Source organism: Thrips palmi, unplaced genomic scaffold (assembly GCF_012932325.1).
Source record: "Thrips palmi isolate BJ-2018 unplaced genomic scaffold, TpBJ-2018v1 HiC_scaffold_8, whole genome shotgun sequence".
Lineage (NCBI taxonomy): Eukaryota > Metazoa > Arthropoda > Insecta > Thysanoptera > Thripidae > Thrips > Thrips palmi.
Window position 1 is genome coordinate 13154837 of NW_023144635.1, and position 20508 is coordinate 13175344.

Sequence of the window (20508 nt, forward strand, 5' to 3'; positions counted from 1 at the left end):
CAGAGTCCGAGACGGAGACCCCCCCCCAAAGCAGCCGAGCCCAAACTGAAGCAAATGCAAGTTTTTATACTTATATTTTTAAATTTTTTGCCGGTCGCACGCTGCGCACATCATTCTCAAAATTTTTTCTACCTTTCTTAGGTTGTGGAAGAATTTTTGAAACCAGGGCTCTTTGGGAAAAAGTGCCCCTGTCAGTAGGACGGAAAAGGAGCTTCGACCAAAGTAACAGAGTAAAGTTGGCGGAGACTATTGTTTTGGGGGGAGCTGGGCAACGATGCAGAAAAATCGTAAGTATTAATCTGTTGGCAAATTTTGAAAAAAACGAACAAGTGCACTTTTTCAAATTTGGGAAAACCTTTTTTCCCTGGATTTCGCAGAAACGGCTCTCCTTTCTGTCAGAGTGCATCGTAAAGATTTTCCCTCTGGAAATGCTGCAATCTACTTCACCCAAGGGTGCCTGCAAAGGGGTTGGTTCCGGCTGTGCAACCAAAAGGGGTGCTTGTGGATAAGTACCACAACCTCCTCCGAGTTCTGAGGCAAGAGGGCCTCGGGCCCAGTAATCGGAGATCCCGATGCGATGAAGGAGACGAAGATGACTTTTCTGATTCTGGAGGTGTGTTACAGTGAACGGAGGTGCATTGTCTTTTCCCACATTGGATTTTTTATCTGCACTTTTTTTTTTTTACGGGGATGATCCCTTTGGGATTATCTAAAAAAAGAACTCCTTGGCGAAAAAGTCTGTCACTATTGCCAAGTGGCATAAAACCGTCCCAAGCGCTACTCTATGCTTCTCAACACGGTTGACAGAAAAAGTAAGGCCCGCATGGGGCAAGAAAAAATAGACGTGTTTTAAAACCCAATTTCCCATGCCTGAAGCAGCAATGGGGTCTTGATTTGGGGGTTTTTTTATTTTTTTCTTAAGTCCGAATAAGAATTGCTTTTGTTATTTTCTGAATGTCTATCTCATAATTATTTTATTTACTCGTTTTCACAGCTTATGGATGATTTTTACGAACTGTTTGCCAACCGTTGTCTGAATGTGCTTGAAAATGGACGAGTATCGTGGCCAAACTAGAAAAGGTTCTACAGAAGGTTTTCACCCCGACGCGTGTTGCACTGAAGCTGGTGTGTATTACAAGTTTACATTAAATTTTGCAATGTGATTTCGACAGTTAGTGTACGTTGTCTGAGATTTCATTCTATTTTTAGGGGAAAATGTGAGACTGCTGCAAGCAATCCCATCTCTGTTCAGGCAACCACCAGTGCCCTACGGTAAGAAACTTGCAAAAGGAGAATTGAGGGTACTTGGAAACCAAACAGGCAAGAAAGTGTGAACGGTTTCCCTTTTTCATGCAGAGGTATGGGTTTGCATCCTTTTTTTGATACTTATTTCTTCTTTTTGAAGCATTCCTTTATTTGTTTAATTTTTTGTTTGATGTCTTTCTTACGAAAACAGCATTTTTACGGATAGAGTGCAACAGATAAAGGAAAGTGTGGCAAGGTCTACCCAAAAGCTTCAGCCGTTTGCTGCATTGTAGGACCCACACCAGATGACATAGAGGATTGTTATGTCATACTAGACAGCATTTTGGGATAAGGTTGAGAGCCCCCTTGCAGCGGTGGACTCTTGTTTTAAAATCATCCAAGTTCTGCATTCCCAAATACCCAGTTCAGTCTTCCTACTCTTGGATGTATCTGCAGCATGCTGTGTACCAACTCAGCACAAACTGGGATTTAAACATTCCCGGTGTTATTGGAGAAGTTGAGAGGTTTAGAAGAGTCAGTGTATAGCTTTTGGTATTAAGTCTGTGTTTAAATTTGTAGTCAGCTAATAGTTGTAGACACTTTGTTTGGATTTTACTATGAGATATTGTACATAATTAGCATTAAGGTACCGTCAAGATTTAGAAACTTTTCTATTTTTGTTACCATGGCATTTTGTCCTAAATGTCCAAGTTCTCACGAACTTTATAGCATTCATAATCTCAAACTTCACGTTAACCTAAATCACAAGTACAATTTTGTCAACTTTCAATGTAAGCAGCCAGGATGTGGTAGAGACTTTGCAGGGTGGACTGAGTTTCGCAGACACTTGTCTTACCATAATGTGCCAAAATTCTCAGAGAACAAAAATTTTTTTTTAAACGAACCTCCACTGCAAATTGATGACATTGTAGTTGATAGCCATGTTGAGGCAAACAGTGAAGAGTATAAAACACTAACAGCTCTGAGGCAGCGGAGAGTCACATAGACAAATTATTTTGTGTTTTATAGCAAAGCTATATGGAATGCCTGATTTACCTCGCAGTTTCGTGCAGATTATTGTTTCTGATGTGACTAACCTAATTTCATGAAATTGCCTGTCAAATATTTCAAACTAAAAAACACATACTCTGTTGAGAACTCAAGTTGTTTGCGTGTGTTTTTGGTTATTTGGAAAAAATTAATACAATTTTTCAAAAGTACCGTACGAATATCGACGGCTTCAAATTTTGGAAGGGGGTTGGTAGCTTTTTTAAGCCCAAACCTTACGATGTTGGTGGTAAAACTTGTTAATAAGCGAGTCGAAGGGAGGTTGGTTAAACGTCTTGTCCCCTCAGTGGTCAGTATTCCCAATGAAATCTGTGCTACAATTATTCTTCTCTTTGCCTAACGTTTTGAAGGAAGTACTTAGTTATGTTACTTCTTTAGAAAACCAAAAAAATGTTCTGTCAAATTTTGTTCGGGGGGCACTGTGGAAAGCCAAGAAGGATAAATACTTCAAGGGAAAGTTTGTTTTGCCTTTGTTTCTATTTATGATGAGTTGAAATCAATAATCCTCTTGGTTCACAGCATGTGTGCAGAAACTGGGAGGAACTTATTTACAATAGCTTGCCTCCCCCCAGAGCAAAGATCTGTCCTAAGTAATTTTTTCCTTGCATTAGTAAATTATCCCAATGGACCGTAAAAGTTCCACCCCCACCAACTGTCAAATGAAATGATTTTTAGAAAGGTTGTTCATCAGATCAATTATCTGCAAAAGGAAGGTATATCTGTAAAAAATGATAAAGGAGAGGACATTCAGCTTTATTTTGCATTTGGATTTTTACTAGGAGACAATGAAGGCCAAAATTCTGTGCAAGATTATGCTGCATCAACTCACTACTGTACAGTGTGCAAGGTAACCTCAGAGGACATGAAGACAGATTTATATGAGAAACCGAACTTATCCGGAGGGAAATGAGTATGTAACTGATGTATCTCAAGGATAAAAAGCAGTCAGGATTGAAGAAATCTTGTGTGTGGAACGAAATTGATGGGCACAATGTATATAATAATATGGCATTAGATATTATGCATGATATGGAAGAGGGAGTTTGTAAGTATGGGATGTACCATGTTGTGTACCACTACGTGTACAATGCAAGAAAAAAAGTGGGCCTTGAAATTTTAAATGAGAGAATGAAAACTTTTGATTTTTATGGTAATGGCTTTACGAACCGTCCACAGTACATTTCTGTATCAGATTTAACAAAAGAAAAGCGTCTTAGAATGTCGGCTTTTAGAAATGCTTACTTTCGTTTTAGTTTTTCCTTTCCCTTTTTGGTGATTTAATCTTTTTTATAGTGTCTGGCAGTATTATTTAATGTTGAGAAAAATTTTAGTATTTGTTCGTGCTCCTGCATTTCACCCAGAGAGTATAAATTCTCTTAACGAGTGGGTAGCTCAGCACCATAAACTATACATAAAATTATTTAATGACACACTGAAGCGCAAATTTTATAATATGTTGCACTTTCAGCCCTGCTCTTAGACATTCGGGCCACTTGCTGGGTTTTAAATTCTTACAGGTTTGAAAGAAGCACAGACCCCAAAAAAAAAAGAGCAAATTCAACATCGTCTAGGCGAGACCCTGCTCGAACCATTGCACTCAAAGAGCAGTTGCAGCTTTGTTCTAAATTTCTGAGTGGTGATATGTTTACTTTAAGGTTTGATATGGGCCCCTCCTCCATGATGTCTCATTATGATAAGTTAGATTTAGATATTCCAGTAGATTTTGGTGATAACCTAGTTGAGACGTCATGGGTGGACTTCAAGGGAACAGTATACAGACCTGGAATGATTGTGTATGTTGGAAGTGATGATGTGCACAGTCTTCCGGTGTTTGGCAAAATAAATAGCATCATTTGCAATGAAGATTGCAATGTGGGATTTATTTATCAAAAATTTAACACTAGGGGTACGCGCCGTTTAGTTTGGGCGCGTAGTAGGCGAGCGATGCGTCTGAACACATTCTTATAGGAGATGGCGAAGAATTGTGGAGAAAAAGGCCAAACAGTGTCTTCCGTCACGAAAAAGGGGGGAATTCATGTCATTTTCGGGTTATCTTACTGAAAACTGCAGGAAAAAAAGGGAAACTCAACTTTGTAATTTTGGTCACAAATTGGTAAATTTTAGGAAAAGGAAAGGTCTGGGATGAAATTGGAAGTCAGTTTCGTGATCAGCACACCAAAAACTGCAGGAAACTATGTAAAACTCGACTCAAAAATTTTGGTCCAAAATTGGTAAATATTTGGAAAAGTAAAGGTCTGAGATGAAATTGGAAGTCATTTTTGTGATCAGCACACCAAAAACTGCAGGAAACTATGTAAAACTCGACTCAAAAATTTTGGTCCAAAATTGGCAAATATTTGGAAAAGTAAAGGTCTGAGATGAAATTGGAAGTCATTTTCGTGATCAGCACACCAAAAACTGCAGGAAACTATGTATAACTCGACTCAAAAATTTTGGTCCGAAATTGGTAAATATTTGGGAAAAAGTCAAGGTCTGGGATGAAATTGGAAGTCATTTTCGTGATCAGCACACCCAAAACTGCAGTAAACTATGTAGAACTCGACTTCAAAATTTTGTTCAGAAATTGGTAAATTTTGGGAAAAGTAATGGTCTGGGATGAAATTGGAAGTTATTTTCGCAATTTCTAAGTGTGTTTCCTGTTCATTGTGTCGTAACATGAACCCTAACACTGTTACTCAGTCGAGTAACATTCAACAGCCAGCATTGAATTACTTCATACGATTCACAAATGCTTCAATTACCATTCGATATCTCCTTGTTATTGAACTTATGAATACACAATGTTATAAGTAATACCAAAAAAGCCTTTTATCTCCCTTTTATTTTAAACTAGTGGATGAAACTTCTTTGATTTATCTCAATTCATTAAAAGAGACACATTTACAGGCAGGCTGATTGCAACTATTTTACGGAGAAGACCTTCTGTCAGATCCAATGAATCGTTCCATTGAATTCAATGTCGAGCCCACTTATTGCTAAACGCAAGTTAATCTTATTCATAATGATAGTCATGATGTGATATTTAATCTTTAAAACAGTATAGCATAAGTATTTACCTAACATTGTGAATAAATTAAAAAGACAGTCAACTCAAACCATGACTGACACAAAATACCAGTTGTCGCAGACAATGTATGATGAAGTTAAAAGAATCGTCTCATGAAATCATATGACCAAGTCACTGAATCGTCTCATTGAATCAGATGTCAATGTCAAACCATGTATGCGCTACTCCACTCACCATATAGTTTCTTTAAGGTTAGTACTATAGTAAACTTACAGCATTGCAATGAAGCCTTTCCCCAGAGTCAGTGCCAAGAGTCAGCAAAGACTATTTATTTTGGCAAGATTAGTGTCTGGTTTGTACTTTTAGATTGCATTGATCTATTTTCTAACTGTTATTGAGCAAAGCAAACAACTAAAAAGTATAATGTCTGAGAATAAAAATGGAAATACACTCTCAAAACTTAAAAAAACCAAATCATTCTTGCAATTATCAAACGATCAAACACACTCCACTGACTAAAACATTTCCCCTGTGGCGGGGGAGGGGGGGGCGGACGGACGGACGAAACGCGTAAAAATTGTCACTTTCATTTTCCGTATTTCACTGTGTTTACACTCCGGAGGGGTTTCAATCATTGTAGATATCGAAAAACTAAGACCGAATCACTTCTAAGCCCTTCTCCCCTCTATTTTGTTTTTTTGCCAATGGGTTTTGCCAGCCCGTTATTTAGACCGCGCCCCCAATATAAAAAATTGCTTTTATGCTGCCAACCTTACCACGCTGCCTTTTTCCCCCAAAAAGGGGGTTGAAAAAATTTTTAAACGAATAAACCCCCTGAATAATTAAAATTTAAACTCCCCCTGTGGGACCTTTAGGGATGTTCGGTGCAAAATTTGGTAACTATTAGTGTTGTAGTTGCTGAGAAACGTGAGCGTGTACGCTACAGACAGACAGACAGACGCACGACCAGTCACTTTTCGGAGCGCCCAAACACGGCAAGGGCTCGCTATCGCTCGCCAACAATAGGGCTTTATGAAGACTATGCTGCTTATGAAATTGTTGACCTTGATAGCAGTACATTTGTAAATATATCTGATCTAATTTCACACGCCCCTGTCATTTACCATCAATTTTCAGACGGCAAAAAGTTTGTAGCTTTACGTTATGATGTGTAAACTACTCTTAATTCATTTTTAAAGTAAATACTGAAAATCTGATACAGAAATTTACTGTGTAAATACTGTAAAATACTGTTGTGCTATTGTTAGTTTTATTGCTCTGTAACAATATAGTAAGTTGTGCTATGTTGTGCTGTGTAAGTTGTGCTATTGTTAGTTTTATTCCTGTCATTGAAGGTGTTGTTACTATGTAATTATTTTTGCTGTGCGTAAATAAATTTTCTTTGTGTCATTTTGGCTTATCATAATTACAGCAAGCTCAATTCCCTAACAAGGCTCCCCTAGCTAGTCGCATGATTGCTCCAAAGATTTCATGTGATTGTTCCAACACGCACAATGGGTTCCTCTGAAACCTAAGGGTGCTTACCACAACTGAACTAATAGTTTGGGTCAAGCAATCCTGATAAGCTCCCCCAAACAACTAAATCGTTTGCTACAGCGAATTCTGTTATTTGCCCCAACAAAAGAGTAACGTTCACACAAAGATTAAGAAAGTTCTGAGAACAGTAAACTCAGTTCTATCAACTCATAAGGCAGGTCAGTGTGTCCGCCGAGATGGTTGCTCCAACCATCTCCACTTTGTTGCACTGACCATCACGCTGAAGCATTTCAGATGGTTGTGCCAACCCGTAAGATTGTTCGTCGAAAACCAACCCTAACAGATGGTTGCCACAACCATCTCTCGAGTTGCACCAACACACCTTTTTTTTCAGTGCGGCGGCTTCGCTTCGTTCCGTCGCCCGGCGGCCGAGCCGAGCCGGGGCGAGCGGACGGAACAGCGACGGGGGACAGGCAGACAGACCGAAGCGCAGTCAGTCAAGTTCAGACAGCTGATCCACGCGGACGTCGGCAGCCGGAGCTCACGCCACCGAGAGCGACCGCGTGTTGTGCAGCACACCGTCAAACGTGCCTGTGTCCAAGACTCGTCCGCGATGTCCGAGACCCTCGTCGACGCCAAGCTTGTCGTGACCATGGACTGCCCCAGCAACCATCTGCCCGCAAGGTGTGGACCGCTTTCATCCGGCCAGCGCGACACGGTACTGTGGAGACCAAGCTGTTTGTTTACCCAGCATTTTTGTACTCCAGGGCTTCGAGTGCCGGGGGAACACGTGCCATGCTCGGCTAGACGTTCCGCCTGATGCCCCTACCACCATGCTGCTGCTCTCCACCTTCGCCATGATCGGGTCCGTGATGCGCTGCGCCCATTCACCATGGCCTCCTCGGCGACGCCCTGGCCGGCCCCGAGCTCGTCGCCCCGCCGTCGTGCGTCGTGCGTCGTGCGTCGCGCCGCCTCGCCACGCCGAAGCGCTGCGTCACCGCCATGCCTGGGCGGCGGCCACTCGCTGCTTCTCGGCGGCCTCCGTCAACGAGTGCCCTCCTCTATTTTCCTGCTTGTGAAAAGTGCTAGTGCTCAGTGTTTTGCATTCAGTGAAGTGGTGCAAGTTACGCCATGTGACGTAATTCTGAATCAGGTTTGAACGCTTTGGCGCTGCCTTTGATTCATTTTCTTTTGTGTTTGTTTTGATTTCTCACACTGTGAAATGTGAAGTGTGTGAGTGTGTGTGCGACCTGGGGACGCCTGGGATCGCCTTTATTTTGGATTACTTCTTCATTCAACAATTGGTGAGTGCACTCTGATTATTTCTTTCCCTTTGCCCAAAGGTATATTGTGTTTTTGTGTACTGTTGTTGTCGTTGTTTGTGCTAGTTGTGTTATTATTGCGCTGTGTATAGCGCGTTGTTGCTCGGTAAACGTTTAGTAAATTACGGTGTTGTGATTCTTAAATTATTTAGCGCGAGTTTGCGTTAATTGTACCGTTTCTAACGTTTTTGTGTACCGTCTGTATTACGTAATTCACTCTAGTCACATTCAATAAAATACGAGCCGCGTTTTCTTAAATTAACTACAGCTTTAATTTTGCTAATTAACTTCCCGTCAGCGGTTGAGCTACCGTTTAGTTGTTGTTTGTATAACGTAAAATCGTGTGCTCCTACGGGTGTTGTTATTTCTTGATGTAAATTAATTTCTGTGTAAATTATAAACTGTAGATTTCCGCGGTCTCGTGTTCTCAATATTCTCTAAATATACTTGCTGATAAACTTTAGCTTTATTTATGGGTTCGTGCCCCACGTTTGGGTTTTGAGATTTGTACAAAATATTGCAAAGTTTTCCAAGAATATATCTTTATTCTCTTTCTCACAAATTGTTGTTGTTGCTTTTGTTTGGGAAGTCCGGTCGGCGGTAATGTCAGGTATTTTCCTCTTTTGGTACACTGTTAAGTGTGTAGATATCACTTAGATTCCTGGCGTTGCCTGGCGCCCTTTGAAAATTTAAAGTCGACCGGCCTACTCACCCCACCCTCTCTCAAAATTCGTTCGTTTCCAAACTACAGCACTACAAGGGATGAGACCCTTCTTCAACAACTGTATTTTTGTGTGCTCCCTCCACCCAGTTTAGCTAGCCGGCGTGACAAAGTGATCGTGTAATCTTGTAGAGGAAGATTTAAGATGCACTTTCGCGTAATAAAGTATGGCCCGAGTTGCCTATGAAAAGGAAAAGATAATTTTGTTAGTTCAAACTTACTCCCTCACAGCGCCCACGAACCCTCCCTCCCTCTCCTTCTAGCCTCTTCCCCCTTCCCTGACGCGGCAGGCCCGCGCGACTTGCCTGAGCAAGGGGGCTGCCTACCCACTAGGCGCTATGTACGCTATGTACTGTGTGGGCTTTCCCCACGGTAGAAAAACGTAACTTCATTGCCCAAAATATGTCTCTGAGGTATAAAAATACCTTGCATGGTGAAGATTGCCGATAGGAAGAGTCACAATCGACTTCCGGAGAGAAAGAATCTGTTTTAGTCATTTTTAGTGAAAATAGTGAATTTGAGCAACTTTGAGAGCCCGTAGCGTCCAAACCCGACGTCGTAGAGCCTCGCGCGACCCGACATTCGAAAGAGCGCACTTTTTCTTTCGGAAAAACCACATTGGTAGATTTTTTAGCCGGCAGGTTCGGAGATCCCAAAAAGCCCCAAACCCTCAAAAACAGCCATTTTTAGGGGTTTTTGACCCGTGCCAAAAAGCCAATCGGTGTTGGATCCGGCCCAATTTGTGTTTCGGCAATTCGTATTCACTAGATGAACCAAAAAAACCGGGTTGGAGCCAGATCTGAGGGGGTCCCCGGCCAAGTGTTTTTTAGGCACGAAGTAGCCTTATAGTATCCCCCAGGATTCAGCCTCGCTGGGATTTGATCGCGTGGCCCCTTATGCAAGTCGAAACCTCTCTGTACGATTTTGATGAGATTTTGCAGACTGGTAGAATTCTGAGACGTGATTTCAATTCTGGAATATGGTTGAAATCTTAGCGATAAATTTTGAGAAAATTGCCGTCAAAATCACTGTTTCCATAGCAAAGCTCGACTCGTCAACGAAAAGGGAAGAGAGAGGGGGAGCCGAGCCAAACCCAACCAATAGCATGGCTCCTTTTCGCTTGTGTACAGGTTACCCCAAAAACGGTCGCTGCTTTGAAAAAGGACGTTCGAATAAAAAACTTTCCGCGACCGTGATAGAACAGATGTAACAATAGCACAAGAGGGTTTTTTGGACGCAGTCTTTTCATTGGCACTGCCTGATGAAAATTTTTAATGGGAATGTCTTTGCTCATGCGCGGAACATTTGTTTGATGTTTCTTTTCATTCAGTTAGCACGATGACCACATCGCTCCACCTCGCGACTTTCAGTGCTCATGTTCCTCGAACAAGACTCACCTGCGATTCGAAACCATCCCTACTGAGTTTATAAAGTTTGTCAAACCAACCGTCGTGGTGTTATTACGTTGTGAATGAGAACTATTACACATAATTGAAGAAAACATGACTAGAGAACCGCCTTTTGAAACAAGCCAAACAATTCAACGTCAGCAACAATGGCGGGGCAGTTTTAATGCGCGACTACTCGTGTTTTCGGCTTCGCTATTTTCGCAAGGGCGCAGTTGCCGAGAAGATTGTTGCCAACCCGCGAAAGTTAATTTACTGCCTCCTTTCCCCCACGAACATTTTAATAATGATTGACTTCAAAGATGTTCCACTGTGGAATACATTAGCATTGGAATTTTTCGAATTTTACGGCATTTTCATTTGATTTCTTTTTGTTGCCAAGTTTAAATTTTGACGGGTGGCACATCGACCACATTGATACCCTTGCCATTCGTACCTAAACCACCCCCTATCCCTTTTACACAACTTTTTTCCTTTCTCCACACTCCTACACAATAACTATATTGACTTCGTGACTCCTAGGATTTCTTGAAATCGTATTTTTTTGTCTGGAGCTGCTCATTGGAAGTGTGCTGTGACTCTGACCATGGAGGTGATCGTGATGATGGATCATGGATGTTGTTATATGACAACACAATTACCAACTTCCACTACGCTGTTGTTTGAAAACAAGTTTTCTTGTTTAAAAACGACGAATTTTTTGCTTATTATTCTTCTGGCTTATGCTGTTTTAAAACAATCTTTTGCTGTGTACAAACAGCGCGGGCAATCTTAGCGACTACTGCGGGTCGGACTTTACTGGGTCTAAGACTAAATCAACAATAAAAATTGATGCTCATAAGGCTGTCTACTGGTTTACAAACATCTGTTAACTACTTTTGGTCATTCAGAAAATCTGCAACATTGCTAAATTACAACACTTTTTCTAACACTATTCGTCTGTACATTTTCCGTTCGAAAGTACGGAATTTTTTTACAGTGAAGTTACACGCACCAAATTCTGCCTAAACATTAAAAGGGTACTTCCCTCGGTACTCCCACGCACAACTGAACAATCCTGCTAAATCTCACAGCGCATAAAGATAAGTAAAGAATCTGAATTTGCAGTTGCTGAAACTGCTGTCTTCTGTCCTCATATCCAAACCCGACCTAGCCACTATCGTCCCGGGAAAGGGAAAGGGACTAAAAGAATCTGGCCGAGCAAGTGCAGCACACTGATTCTGAGAGTCCTTTCCGTCGCTCCGTCTCTCTCGCACCTGTACGGGCGCCGCATGAGTGCGAGAGAGACAGCGTTGATAAGGACTCTCGGGAAACCCCTCTGGTGCTGAGTCACGCGGTCCCCACTACTGCCCCCGCGGCGGCCCCCCCCGCCTGGCCCACCTGCCCCACCTGGCGGGCGATCGCGTGCCGGCTGCCGGCTCGCCCTTCCTTCCTCACTTGCAGTGTCCCGCCGGGCAGCACGACGCGAGGAAGCCTGCGTCCGTCCGCGACTCACACACTGGTAAATTGACGTGAAGCGACGCGCAGCTGCCGCTGCACACTGATTCGGAGAGTCGTTTCGTCGCTCCATCCTTCTCGCGCCTACCCGGGACGCCCCATGAGTGCGAGAGAGACAGAGCGATGAATAACGCACTCTCAGAAACCTTACACTGAATGGGTCCGCATTAGAAAGTATTTGGGTTGAAGCTTGCTATGAGTTTGGCTTGATTTACAAACTGCACATTTGTCGAAATTTTTGTACAAAATTGTACAATTTTTGTTTTTACAAATTTGTACGAAAAGTTCGTTTGCACAAAAACTGTGATGCCTCATGCCTCGTACAAAAACTGTACAAAAACATTTAGTGTGTTGAAAGCAGATAGTAGTTTGACAAGGTGACGTTCACGGCAGTTCCAGGTGCGAACACCAAACCCCGGTTGTTGCTGCCATGTTGTCGTCACTGGTAGCCCTGGTGCCGGCGCTGGGCGTCATGGAGGTGCTGATTGCCCTCGTCGTGCTACTCGTCGTGCGACATTACTATCGGTGAGTACATGCGGTGTTTCCAGTAGAGGAAGACATGTTTCGTGATTACGGTGAGAACGAATCTGAATTCACAGAGAAAGTTGAAAAGGCATTTCAAAACACGGCAGAAACGGCTCCTGATAGCCAGTAAAGCAGAACCCTTTTCGCCACAGCAGCAATGATTTTTCCTGAGCTGATTTACAACAAACTCATTCCATGGCATCGCGCGTCTAAACGAATGTGCCCAAGTTTCTCGATCCTTTGAGCATTATGTGTCACAATTCGTTTGAATGTGAATAGGCTAATCTGTGGCCGATTCACATCCAAACGAATGTGACACAATGCTCAAAGGAACGTGAAACTTCGTCACATTCGTTTCAACGTGATGTCACGTTCCTGGAATGAGAGTGAATGTATATATCATTGCTTACAGGACTGCGGGGTTCTGGTCCCGGAAAGGCGTGCCCTCCGCTCCGGGAGTTCCAATCTTCGGAAGCTCCATCCCATTCGTACTTCAAAGTGAATATCGAGGCTACAGCATGCAGCGCTTCTACAAGGACGCTCGAGCCAAGGTAATAATGCTCTCTTTGTACAAATTTAGTCAGTGCGTGCTCTCACATAATTTTGGGCACAACGTGCCTTTCCTATTTATTTGCTCGCAGTTTCGCTCAAAATTGATGCGCTTCTGCAGCGACCGCGGAAGTGGGGTGCAGGGGGGGCGGTTGGCCCCCCCTGAATTGAAACGGGGGAGGCGCCGCCCCCCTGTTTTTACCATTGTGGCGTCGCAAATTTCTGTATAGTGTCCAAAATTTAACCAAAACTCGCTAATATTTTCGTAGATTCGCTGGCTTTTAGCTCGCTTCGCTCGCCTCTCTTAGTACTTTCCACTAATTGATGACTTTTAACTGTATGCGCTCCATTATAGCTTGTACTTTTCATATTTCGATGGCGTTTAGCTCGCTACGCTCGCATTTCACTGACTTTGAGGGTCAAAAGCGGCCTCTTAACTATTGTAAATTCCACATTACACGCATCTTATAAGCCCCCCCTTTTTATCCTGACCCCCCCCCCCCACACACACACACACTGAAAAGTCTTGCCCCCCCAGTCATGAACTACTTCCGCGGTCCCTGCGCTTCTGCGTACCAATTTGTGCGAAAAAGTTCACTGTTATCCAAGTTGCGATACTTTCAACACAAAAACGTGCGATAATATCCAAAATGTGATTCCCACGAATCATTGCTCCCCAGATGCAATGACTTTTGTATCACAAAATTTTTGCAATGATCATCGCACATTTCTGCAATGAAAGTAGGAATTATTGCATAAAAATGCAATGATGGCACACAAAATCTGCACTCAATACAGTTTTTTGCAATGATCATTGCAAAATTCTGCGATGCAGCAGCTCATCACACCTTTTTGCAATGATCATCACAGAAAAAAGCGATGAAATTTGTATCACGCTGAAAGTGCGGTCTGCATCGCAAGTGGAATAACAGTGTTCGCATGCTCAAAATTGTGAGAGGCCAAGTACAATTGTACAAGTACAATTAGTAAGCTGGTGCTGTTTTCGTTTGCGTAAGAGATAAGCATTGTCAGTTGGTGATTAGGCGTCGAGGCGTACTCGAGGGCCTTAACCAGGCACAGCATACAGACACTACAAACCTAACTGTCAACACACACAATGCATGCTTGCAAGTACAAGTAAACAATTAAAAATGTCTATGCTTAGCAGGGAGTTATACGGCGCCAAGCATGCTTTGAAAAGTGTGCCCCTTTTTAATTTAAGGGACAGTTGGGTTTGTAGTGGACTTACTGTGATTCTTTTTTAAACGGGGCGATTTCTAAAAATTTCTTTTTTTCCAGGATCAACCGTGCTTTGGGTTATTCATCGGCTCGAGACCCGTTCTGCTGCTAACTGATATGGACCTCATCCGCGCGGTCATGGTGAAGGACTTCTCGCACTTCATGGACCGCGGACTGCCCTACGACCGCCAGGGGAGCCGCTCACGGCCAACCTGTTAAACCTTGAGGTAAGAGTCCGAGTGGAAAATTTTGACTTTCTGGCCTCCTCAAGAACACGTAAAATTTAACAGTTCCCGTTTTTATGGATAGCCTCTAGTAAAGACGTGGAAGATTTCCGCGGGAGTCTTTTGACCGCGTACCACCCGTATCAAAAGAGTCCGGTCGCTGTCACCCGGGTTTTTTTAACCCCTTTTTCCTTGAATCGAACGGTTAGACATTGAGGCCGAAACCCCCGGGTCGAAGGTGACCGATTCTTTTGCAACTTGTAAGACCAGGGGCAGTTTATTTACTGTTAAAGTGCACTTTTCGGATTAACAAATTGATTGATCGCTTGCAGGGCCCGAGTGGCGGTCGCTGCGCCACAAGTGACGCCCACCTTCACGTCGGGCCGCATGCGCGCCATGTTCCCCCTGGTGAGCGCGTGCGCCGACGAGCTGCAGCACGTCCTGGCCGCCGAGGCCGCCGCGGGCAAGCCCGTCGAGATGTTCGAGCTGCTGGCGCGCTTCACCACGGACGTCATCGGCACCTGCGCCTTCGGCATCCCGGTGAGTGCCACAAAAACCGCCCCACCGGGCTTTATAGCGCACCACTAAATGTATTTGAACAGTTTCGAACGAGGTCTCACTCAATTTTTAACATGCTGACTTTTTGTACAAATTTGTACGATAAAAACAGAATTTTGTGCGATTCTGCGTCCAAATCTGTACGAAAAGCACCTCGTGCGCACGAGACCACGTACAAAATTGTACAAAAGAATTTAAATGTGCAGCCCTTATTGGAATCAAGTTTAAAATACATGTTTTAGTCCGCAAACAAAAGAAAACCTTGTCCTTGGTGTTCGTAACTTACCCATATTTTCTTCGTTATGTACGCACATCGAATGACTACGAAATTTTTGTATTTTTTTTTTTTGCAAGCTCGAAAGTGTTCGTTAACGCTTCCACGCGTTAACAATTGTAGCGCACGAATTAGTGCGTTTCACGCGCACGCTCTACTTGGTGCAAACGCTATGCACAAAAAAAAAAATTCGTGGTAATTCAGGGTGAAGGTACAGCTTGTGTCTCAACGCACTTATTAATCGGAAACGCCTGAAAACCCTAAGCCCTTCCGCCTCATGGGAGGAAGGGGTTTGAGATCCCCGTGGCCTGGCCTTTCCTCTGGGGGTGCCCCCCGGCTTCCTTTCTTCAAAATTTTTCCCTCCTTTACCAAAAAAGTGGCCATTCTTCAACGGGGGGTTCTTTTTGTCATTTTTTTTTTCTAATTTCGAAGAACTTTTTCACACACTAAAAAGATAAAAATTTTTTAAACTAGAGAAACAAAAGGTGAGTAACATCGAAAGTTTTGATCCCAAAACCCCAAATTTACGTTTTATGCCCCATGAAGGGTCTGCAAAGTTTTTCAATCAATTTTAAACCGAATTTTCGTTTTTCGTTTCATGCCGGGAATTTAATTATACTACTTCCTTTTTCCCCCATGTATTTTAAGGATATACGACCGACGAAAACAACGTATTGAGGGAGACTTCCGTTGCGATGCAAATAAGACTAAGGGAGTTGGCGGAGGGTGAGGATAGGCGGAGGCCCAGGTAAATTCGCCTTGTTCCCTAAAATGTTCATGTTATTAAAAGAAACGTTAACGGAAATGTAATTTGGCACTTCGTTTGAATATTACGGATTCGTTCGAACTTAAGGCCCTTAGGGGGTTCACATTTTTTTTGAACGGGTTTTGCGCATCAATACCCCCAAAAACGGGGCAAAATTCACATACTAACCAATAGGAGTCACATTCGTTGAATAACAGTGCAGAGAACACCAAAATGACACACACATCTGAGAATGAATGGGTCACCACCATCCCCTTTTTGGTATGCAACTTCGTTGCACAATTTGGGTGACGAAACATTATCACCCGAAATTTGACCGGGGGTTAGGTCGCCCAAATTGGGTAACGTCGACGATGCCGGAGGTCCCCGATGGCGTCCTTCCGGGGCCACCCGATGACCGCCATGTGGCGTTGAGGCCCCGGTGAGACCCGGGAAAAAAAGGGGGCCTCCCCCAACCCCACAATATTTGGGTGTCCTAAACGGTTGCAAAATTTCGGGTGATGAAAATTCCCTCTTCCAAATTGGGGAACGAAATTACATCCCCATCCAAAGGGTGATGGGGGAATCATTCGTTCTCAGTATGGACCGGCAAATAGCCTTATTAGTATCATGTACAAAATATATGGAATAATTAAGCTACTAGACCCGTATTGACTTTTCATCTCTTGCCAAACATTTTTCTGTGCTAACGTAATATGTACTATTTTCTCTTTAGCTTTGCACGTTTTTGTTCATAAAATATGGTATTTAGTCCATAAAATCTGACTGTTTGTCAATTGCAATTCACTTTTATGTTTTCTACATAATCTATTTAAAATTTTTTATTTTTAAAAAATATCAAAATTGTGCGTAGATAAAGAGAAAATGGTACAATTTACGTCTGCTCCAAAAACTTTATAAGCAAGAGAATCGAAAGTCCATATGAGACTGAGAGTGTAAGGCGTCATAGCGTCAAAAATTCCCTCCCGCTGTCCAGGCGGCATCGACGAGGACCTGCTCCCGGGCGCAGGCTTTCGTCTTCTTCCTGGCGGGCTTCAGACGTCCTCGAGCACGCTGGGAAACCTCATGACGGAGCTGGCGCACAACCCGGACGTGCGGGACATGGCGCGCGCCGAGGTGGAGCGCGTGCTGGCCAAGCACGGGGGCAAGCTCACCTACGAGGCGCTGGGCGAGCTCACCTACATGGACCGCATCATCGACGGTAAGCAGGGATCCGCACTGGAGAGAAAAGAGAGAGAGAGAGGGGAGAGAGAGAGAGAGAGAGAGGGGAGAGAGAGAGAGAGAGAGAGGAGAGAGAAAAACGAAAACGACTCTTGGTATCAGAGTTCAGCTCAGCAGCAAAATTACCCGAGGAAGCAATAATAGCTCCGGCGCCGCACGCGTTCCAAGAAAAGGCTGCCTGCGTATCGCTGGCCCCGGGCCCGGGCACCGACGCGGAAATTTTGGGCAGCGAGTCAAGGTCACTCGGCCCCAGCACGCTGTCTGGTCCCGGCCCCAGTTCCAGATAAACTTTTTGCACAAATTGGTGCGTGATTTTTTTTTCACTGCAAAAGTCGTTAGTGAAGATTCTCCTTGCAGCAGACGTTAAAACAAGCCTTTTGGAAATGCCTGCACACTATATGTATTTGTACAAATTTTGTACGAGACGTCACAGTTTTTTGTGCACACGAACTTTTCGTACAAATTTGCACAAAATTTTGTACAATTTTGTACAAAAATAGCGCAAAATGTGCAGTTTATCGTACGAAAATTTCGTGTGCACAATAAACTGTGATGTCTCGGTACAAAATTGTACATAACATTTAGTGTGTGCCTTAGATATTTAGACGAATTTCCTCTTTTATAGAGAAAATCTCCACCTAACCTAAATAAGGAAATGTGTGCAGTCATTCGTTTGAACAGTTCATCAGCACGAAAAACTTGACGCCTCGTACAAAATTGTACGTAACGTCTAAGTGCGGACCGCATAGCCAGTAAGGCCGAGCCAACAATTGAGGTACAGTTGGACTGTTAATGCACTTATGTTTCAATGATTTTTTTTTAAATGAAAGGTACTATATCTTTTTCCCATAAAGAAGAACACCTAAATATAACTTTGCTTCCCCGCATCGCCCGTGGACCCATCTTGAGCACTCTTAAAAGCCAACGAAGCTTTTGCTTCATAACGTACAAAGAAAATGAATGCGTTGTACAATTGCTTTGAATTATGAAGAAATGCTTCGTATTACGAAGGATTTTGCTTCGCAATATACGAAGCTTCGTCGATTTTACAGTGGCTTCATTTTCTTTTCGTAAAACGAAGCGATTCTTCGGACAGTTTTTACTGTGAGGATGCGCCGGGGGCACTGTAGGGACGTACTCCGCGTGTTCGCCAATTTCGCGAGAGCGCTGCCGCACAGTGGGCCGCTGCGGTTGCGGCTGGTGTGGCCACGCCGCGTGGGCAGCAGCATCGTGTCGTCCCGCCCGTCAGCGGGCAGCCAAGGCCAAGGCCGCGCCACGGCGACGCGCGGGCACGCTCCGCTCTCCGCCCCGCCTCTCGCCCGGCGCCGGCAGGTGCACGAAGTGTTGCCTACCCCGTCGCCTCCGGGCGCTACTCGCTTGACTTGACCACTAGCCGGGGCTATAGTCAGAATGGAACCCAAACGTAGAAAAAAATTCGACAAAGCTGGATTTTTGATATGTTGTAGCGCTTGATTCCCTGAGTCTGCCGCACCTTTTATTTACGTTCCAAACCCTGTGCGCCATGTCGATAATTGAACAAAAGGACGTAAGTCTTTGTACCTGCAAAATCAGATTCCTTGTCCAAAACTACGCCTCGCAAATTTTGACTTACCCATCTATCATACCCGATCTGCGACAGGCCTTCACACTTACCGCAATTCTGCCTAAAGTAAATACCTTACGTGATTGCAAAACTTGAGAAGGCTGCCATTTCCAAACTACTGGAGCCACAGCGGTAAAATTTCACACTAACTCAACACTCAACACTAACCTAGCTTCACCTACCAGTATCCTTGAGGGGATAGAAGTATATTATGATGAAGTTCTACAAGTAAGTATCCAGAATATAGAACGTGAATTCCTACCACTATTTGGATAAAAGTAACAGCGTGTCAATTGCTTCTTTTTGCAGAAATTTGTACAAGCATCCCCTGATGTAACATTTGAACTGGTAACTGAGGTCACTGTAGAGCCTCGAGGCACTCAAGGTGGGAATGAGTCCCAACCACAACCAGCACCAAATCAAGCCGTCAATCACTCAACTTCAGTCTTGGCCTCAGCGACCTCACCCTCGGCACCCAGTACCAGCACTGCTGCAGGACAGCTCTTCTTCAAGAGAGCCAAAAGAAGAGCTTCTCAGATGAGTGAAGTTTTGTCTCTGTCAAAGGAGTTCGTGAAACCTTTGCCAGAGCCCACTCCTGTTGAAAATGACTCAGCGACTAATCTGGATTAGAGAAGGTCACTGATGAGCCTCAAGACACTCAAGGTGGGAATGTGTCCCAACCACAACCAGAACCAAATAACTCAACTTCAGTCTTGGCCTCAGCAGGCTTTCCAGAAACAGTTCCACGGGAAAAAGGGCCAGGCGAAGAGGCAGGCGGGGAACGGACTCTGTAAGAAGAAAGGCGCTACCCTGCAGCCTGCGGCGGCGCCATGCTTCGCCATGCTGCTGTACGAGCCCACGGACGTTGCAGCAGGGTCCGCCCCGAGGCCCGAAGCACCGACTACCCAGCCGCTACGACACCTGCCGGCGCTCTCCGTTGATTCGCGTTTACGTGGTTTTATCCCCCTCCACCGCCATCTCACCTGGGCGCCATGTCCACCTTCAACTACGCGGACCTTTCAAACGTGCAGGACGACAAGTGCATGGTAGTTGAGTGTATAAATGAAGACAAATCGCCTTTTGCTGTCGGCTTTGAGTCCTGGGTCCCTAAGGAAGCCTTGAACAAAGGGCAGCAGGCCCGTGTGAATGAAGATACCCCGGTGTGGTGGCCGAAAAATTGGGATCGGGCCGACGCCCGCAAGACGAAGAAGGCACTGAAGAAGAATCAGGGTGAGTGGTCCCTCATCGTGGTCAGAATTCTGGCATTTGGAGGTAAGCTCTTTGTCAGGTGCACTCGCGCCCTTGCACCTTATGGCGGCCACCCTGCATAGGTTAATTTTAGTGCTGGGGACTTATACTTATTTTTCTTGTTCAGGTTTTGTTGAAATGAACACCCAGGCCCGTTGCAAGGCGGATCCCAGCCACCCGCCGCCTCGTCGCGCATGGTGCCGGCCGCCTCAGGATGCCGAAGCTCGGCGAACCCCGTCTACCGTCCCACTAAAGGCGGGTTCACGAGTTGCTTGCGGCGAGCTGCTCTGCGTTGCGGTGACCTGCGACGCGTTGGCGCTTCGCATCAAACGCGTGGGCGCAGGCGGTGCCGTTCAGGAGTTCCTTGCGCGCGCAGGTCGCTGCGTTGCGGTGACGAGCCCTGCGTTGATTTTCAAACAGGCTTGATATCCTCCGCAAGCACGTCGCCGCAACGCAAGGACGGGAGGAGTGGGGGGCCTCCCACGTGACGGTTCCAGCCAATCAGGGTGGAGGAATG

The 20508-nt window shown here is 44.5% G+C and overlaps 3 protein-coding genes across 6 annotated transcripts in view; 2 read left to right on the forward strand and 1 right to left on the reverse strand.

The window, feature by feature from the left end:
* The window catches only part of LOC117652972 (cytochrome P450 6a2-like), a 221462-nt gene that overhangs the window by 170662 nt on the left and 30292 nt on the right, over positions 1 to 20508 (reverse strand). The window lies entirely within an intron of this gene.
* On the forward strand, positions 3880 to 6661 carry LOC117652976. Its single transcript, XM_034398252.1, has 2 exons — positions 3880 to 4213; positions 6362 to 6661. Exons 1-2 carry the CDS (start codon positions 3955 to 3957, stop codon positions 6514 to 6516), a joined length of 414 nt encoding a protein of 137 aa, XP_034254143.1. The 5' UTR covers positions 3880 to 3954; the 3' UTR covers positions 6517 to 6661.
* Positions 16962 to 19802, forward strand: LOC117652979. Of its 2 annotated transcripts, XR_004588201.1 has the most exons (3): positions 16962 to 17120; positions 18607 to 18971; positions 19053 to 19802. XR_004588201.1 is itself a non-coding variant. In XM_034398256.1 (2 exons), exons 1-2 carry the CDS (start codon positions 16985 to 16987, stop codon positions 18837 to 18839), a joined length of 369 nt encoding a protein of 122 aa, XP_034254147.1. In that variant the 5' UTR covers positions 16962 to 16984; the 3' UTR covers positions 18840 to 18972. The 2 variants fall into 2 exon arrangements, 1 of the variants encoding a protein (XP_034254147.1); XM_034398256.1 differs by lacking the exon at positions 19053 to 19802 and having other exon boundaries at positions 18607 to 18972.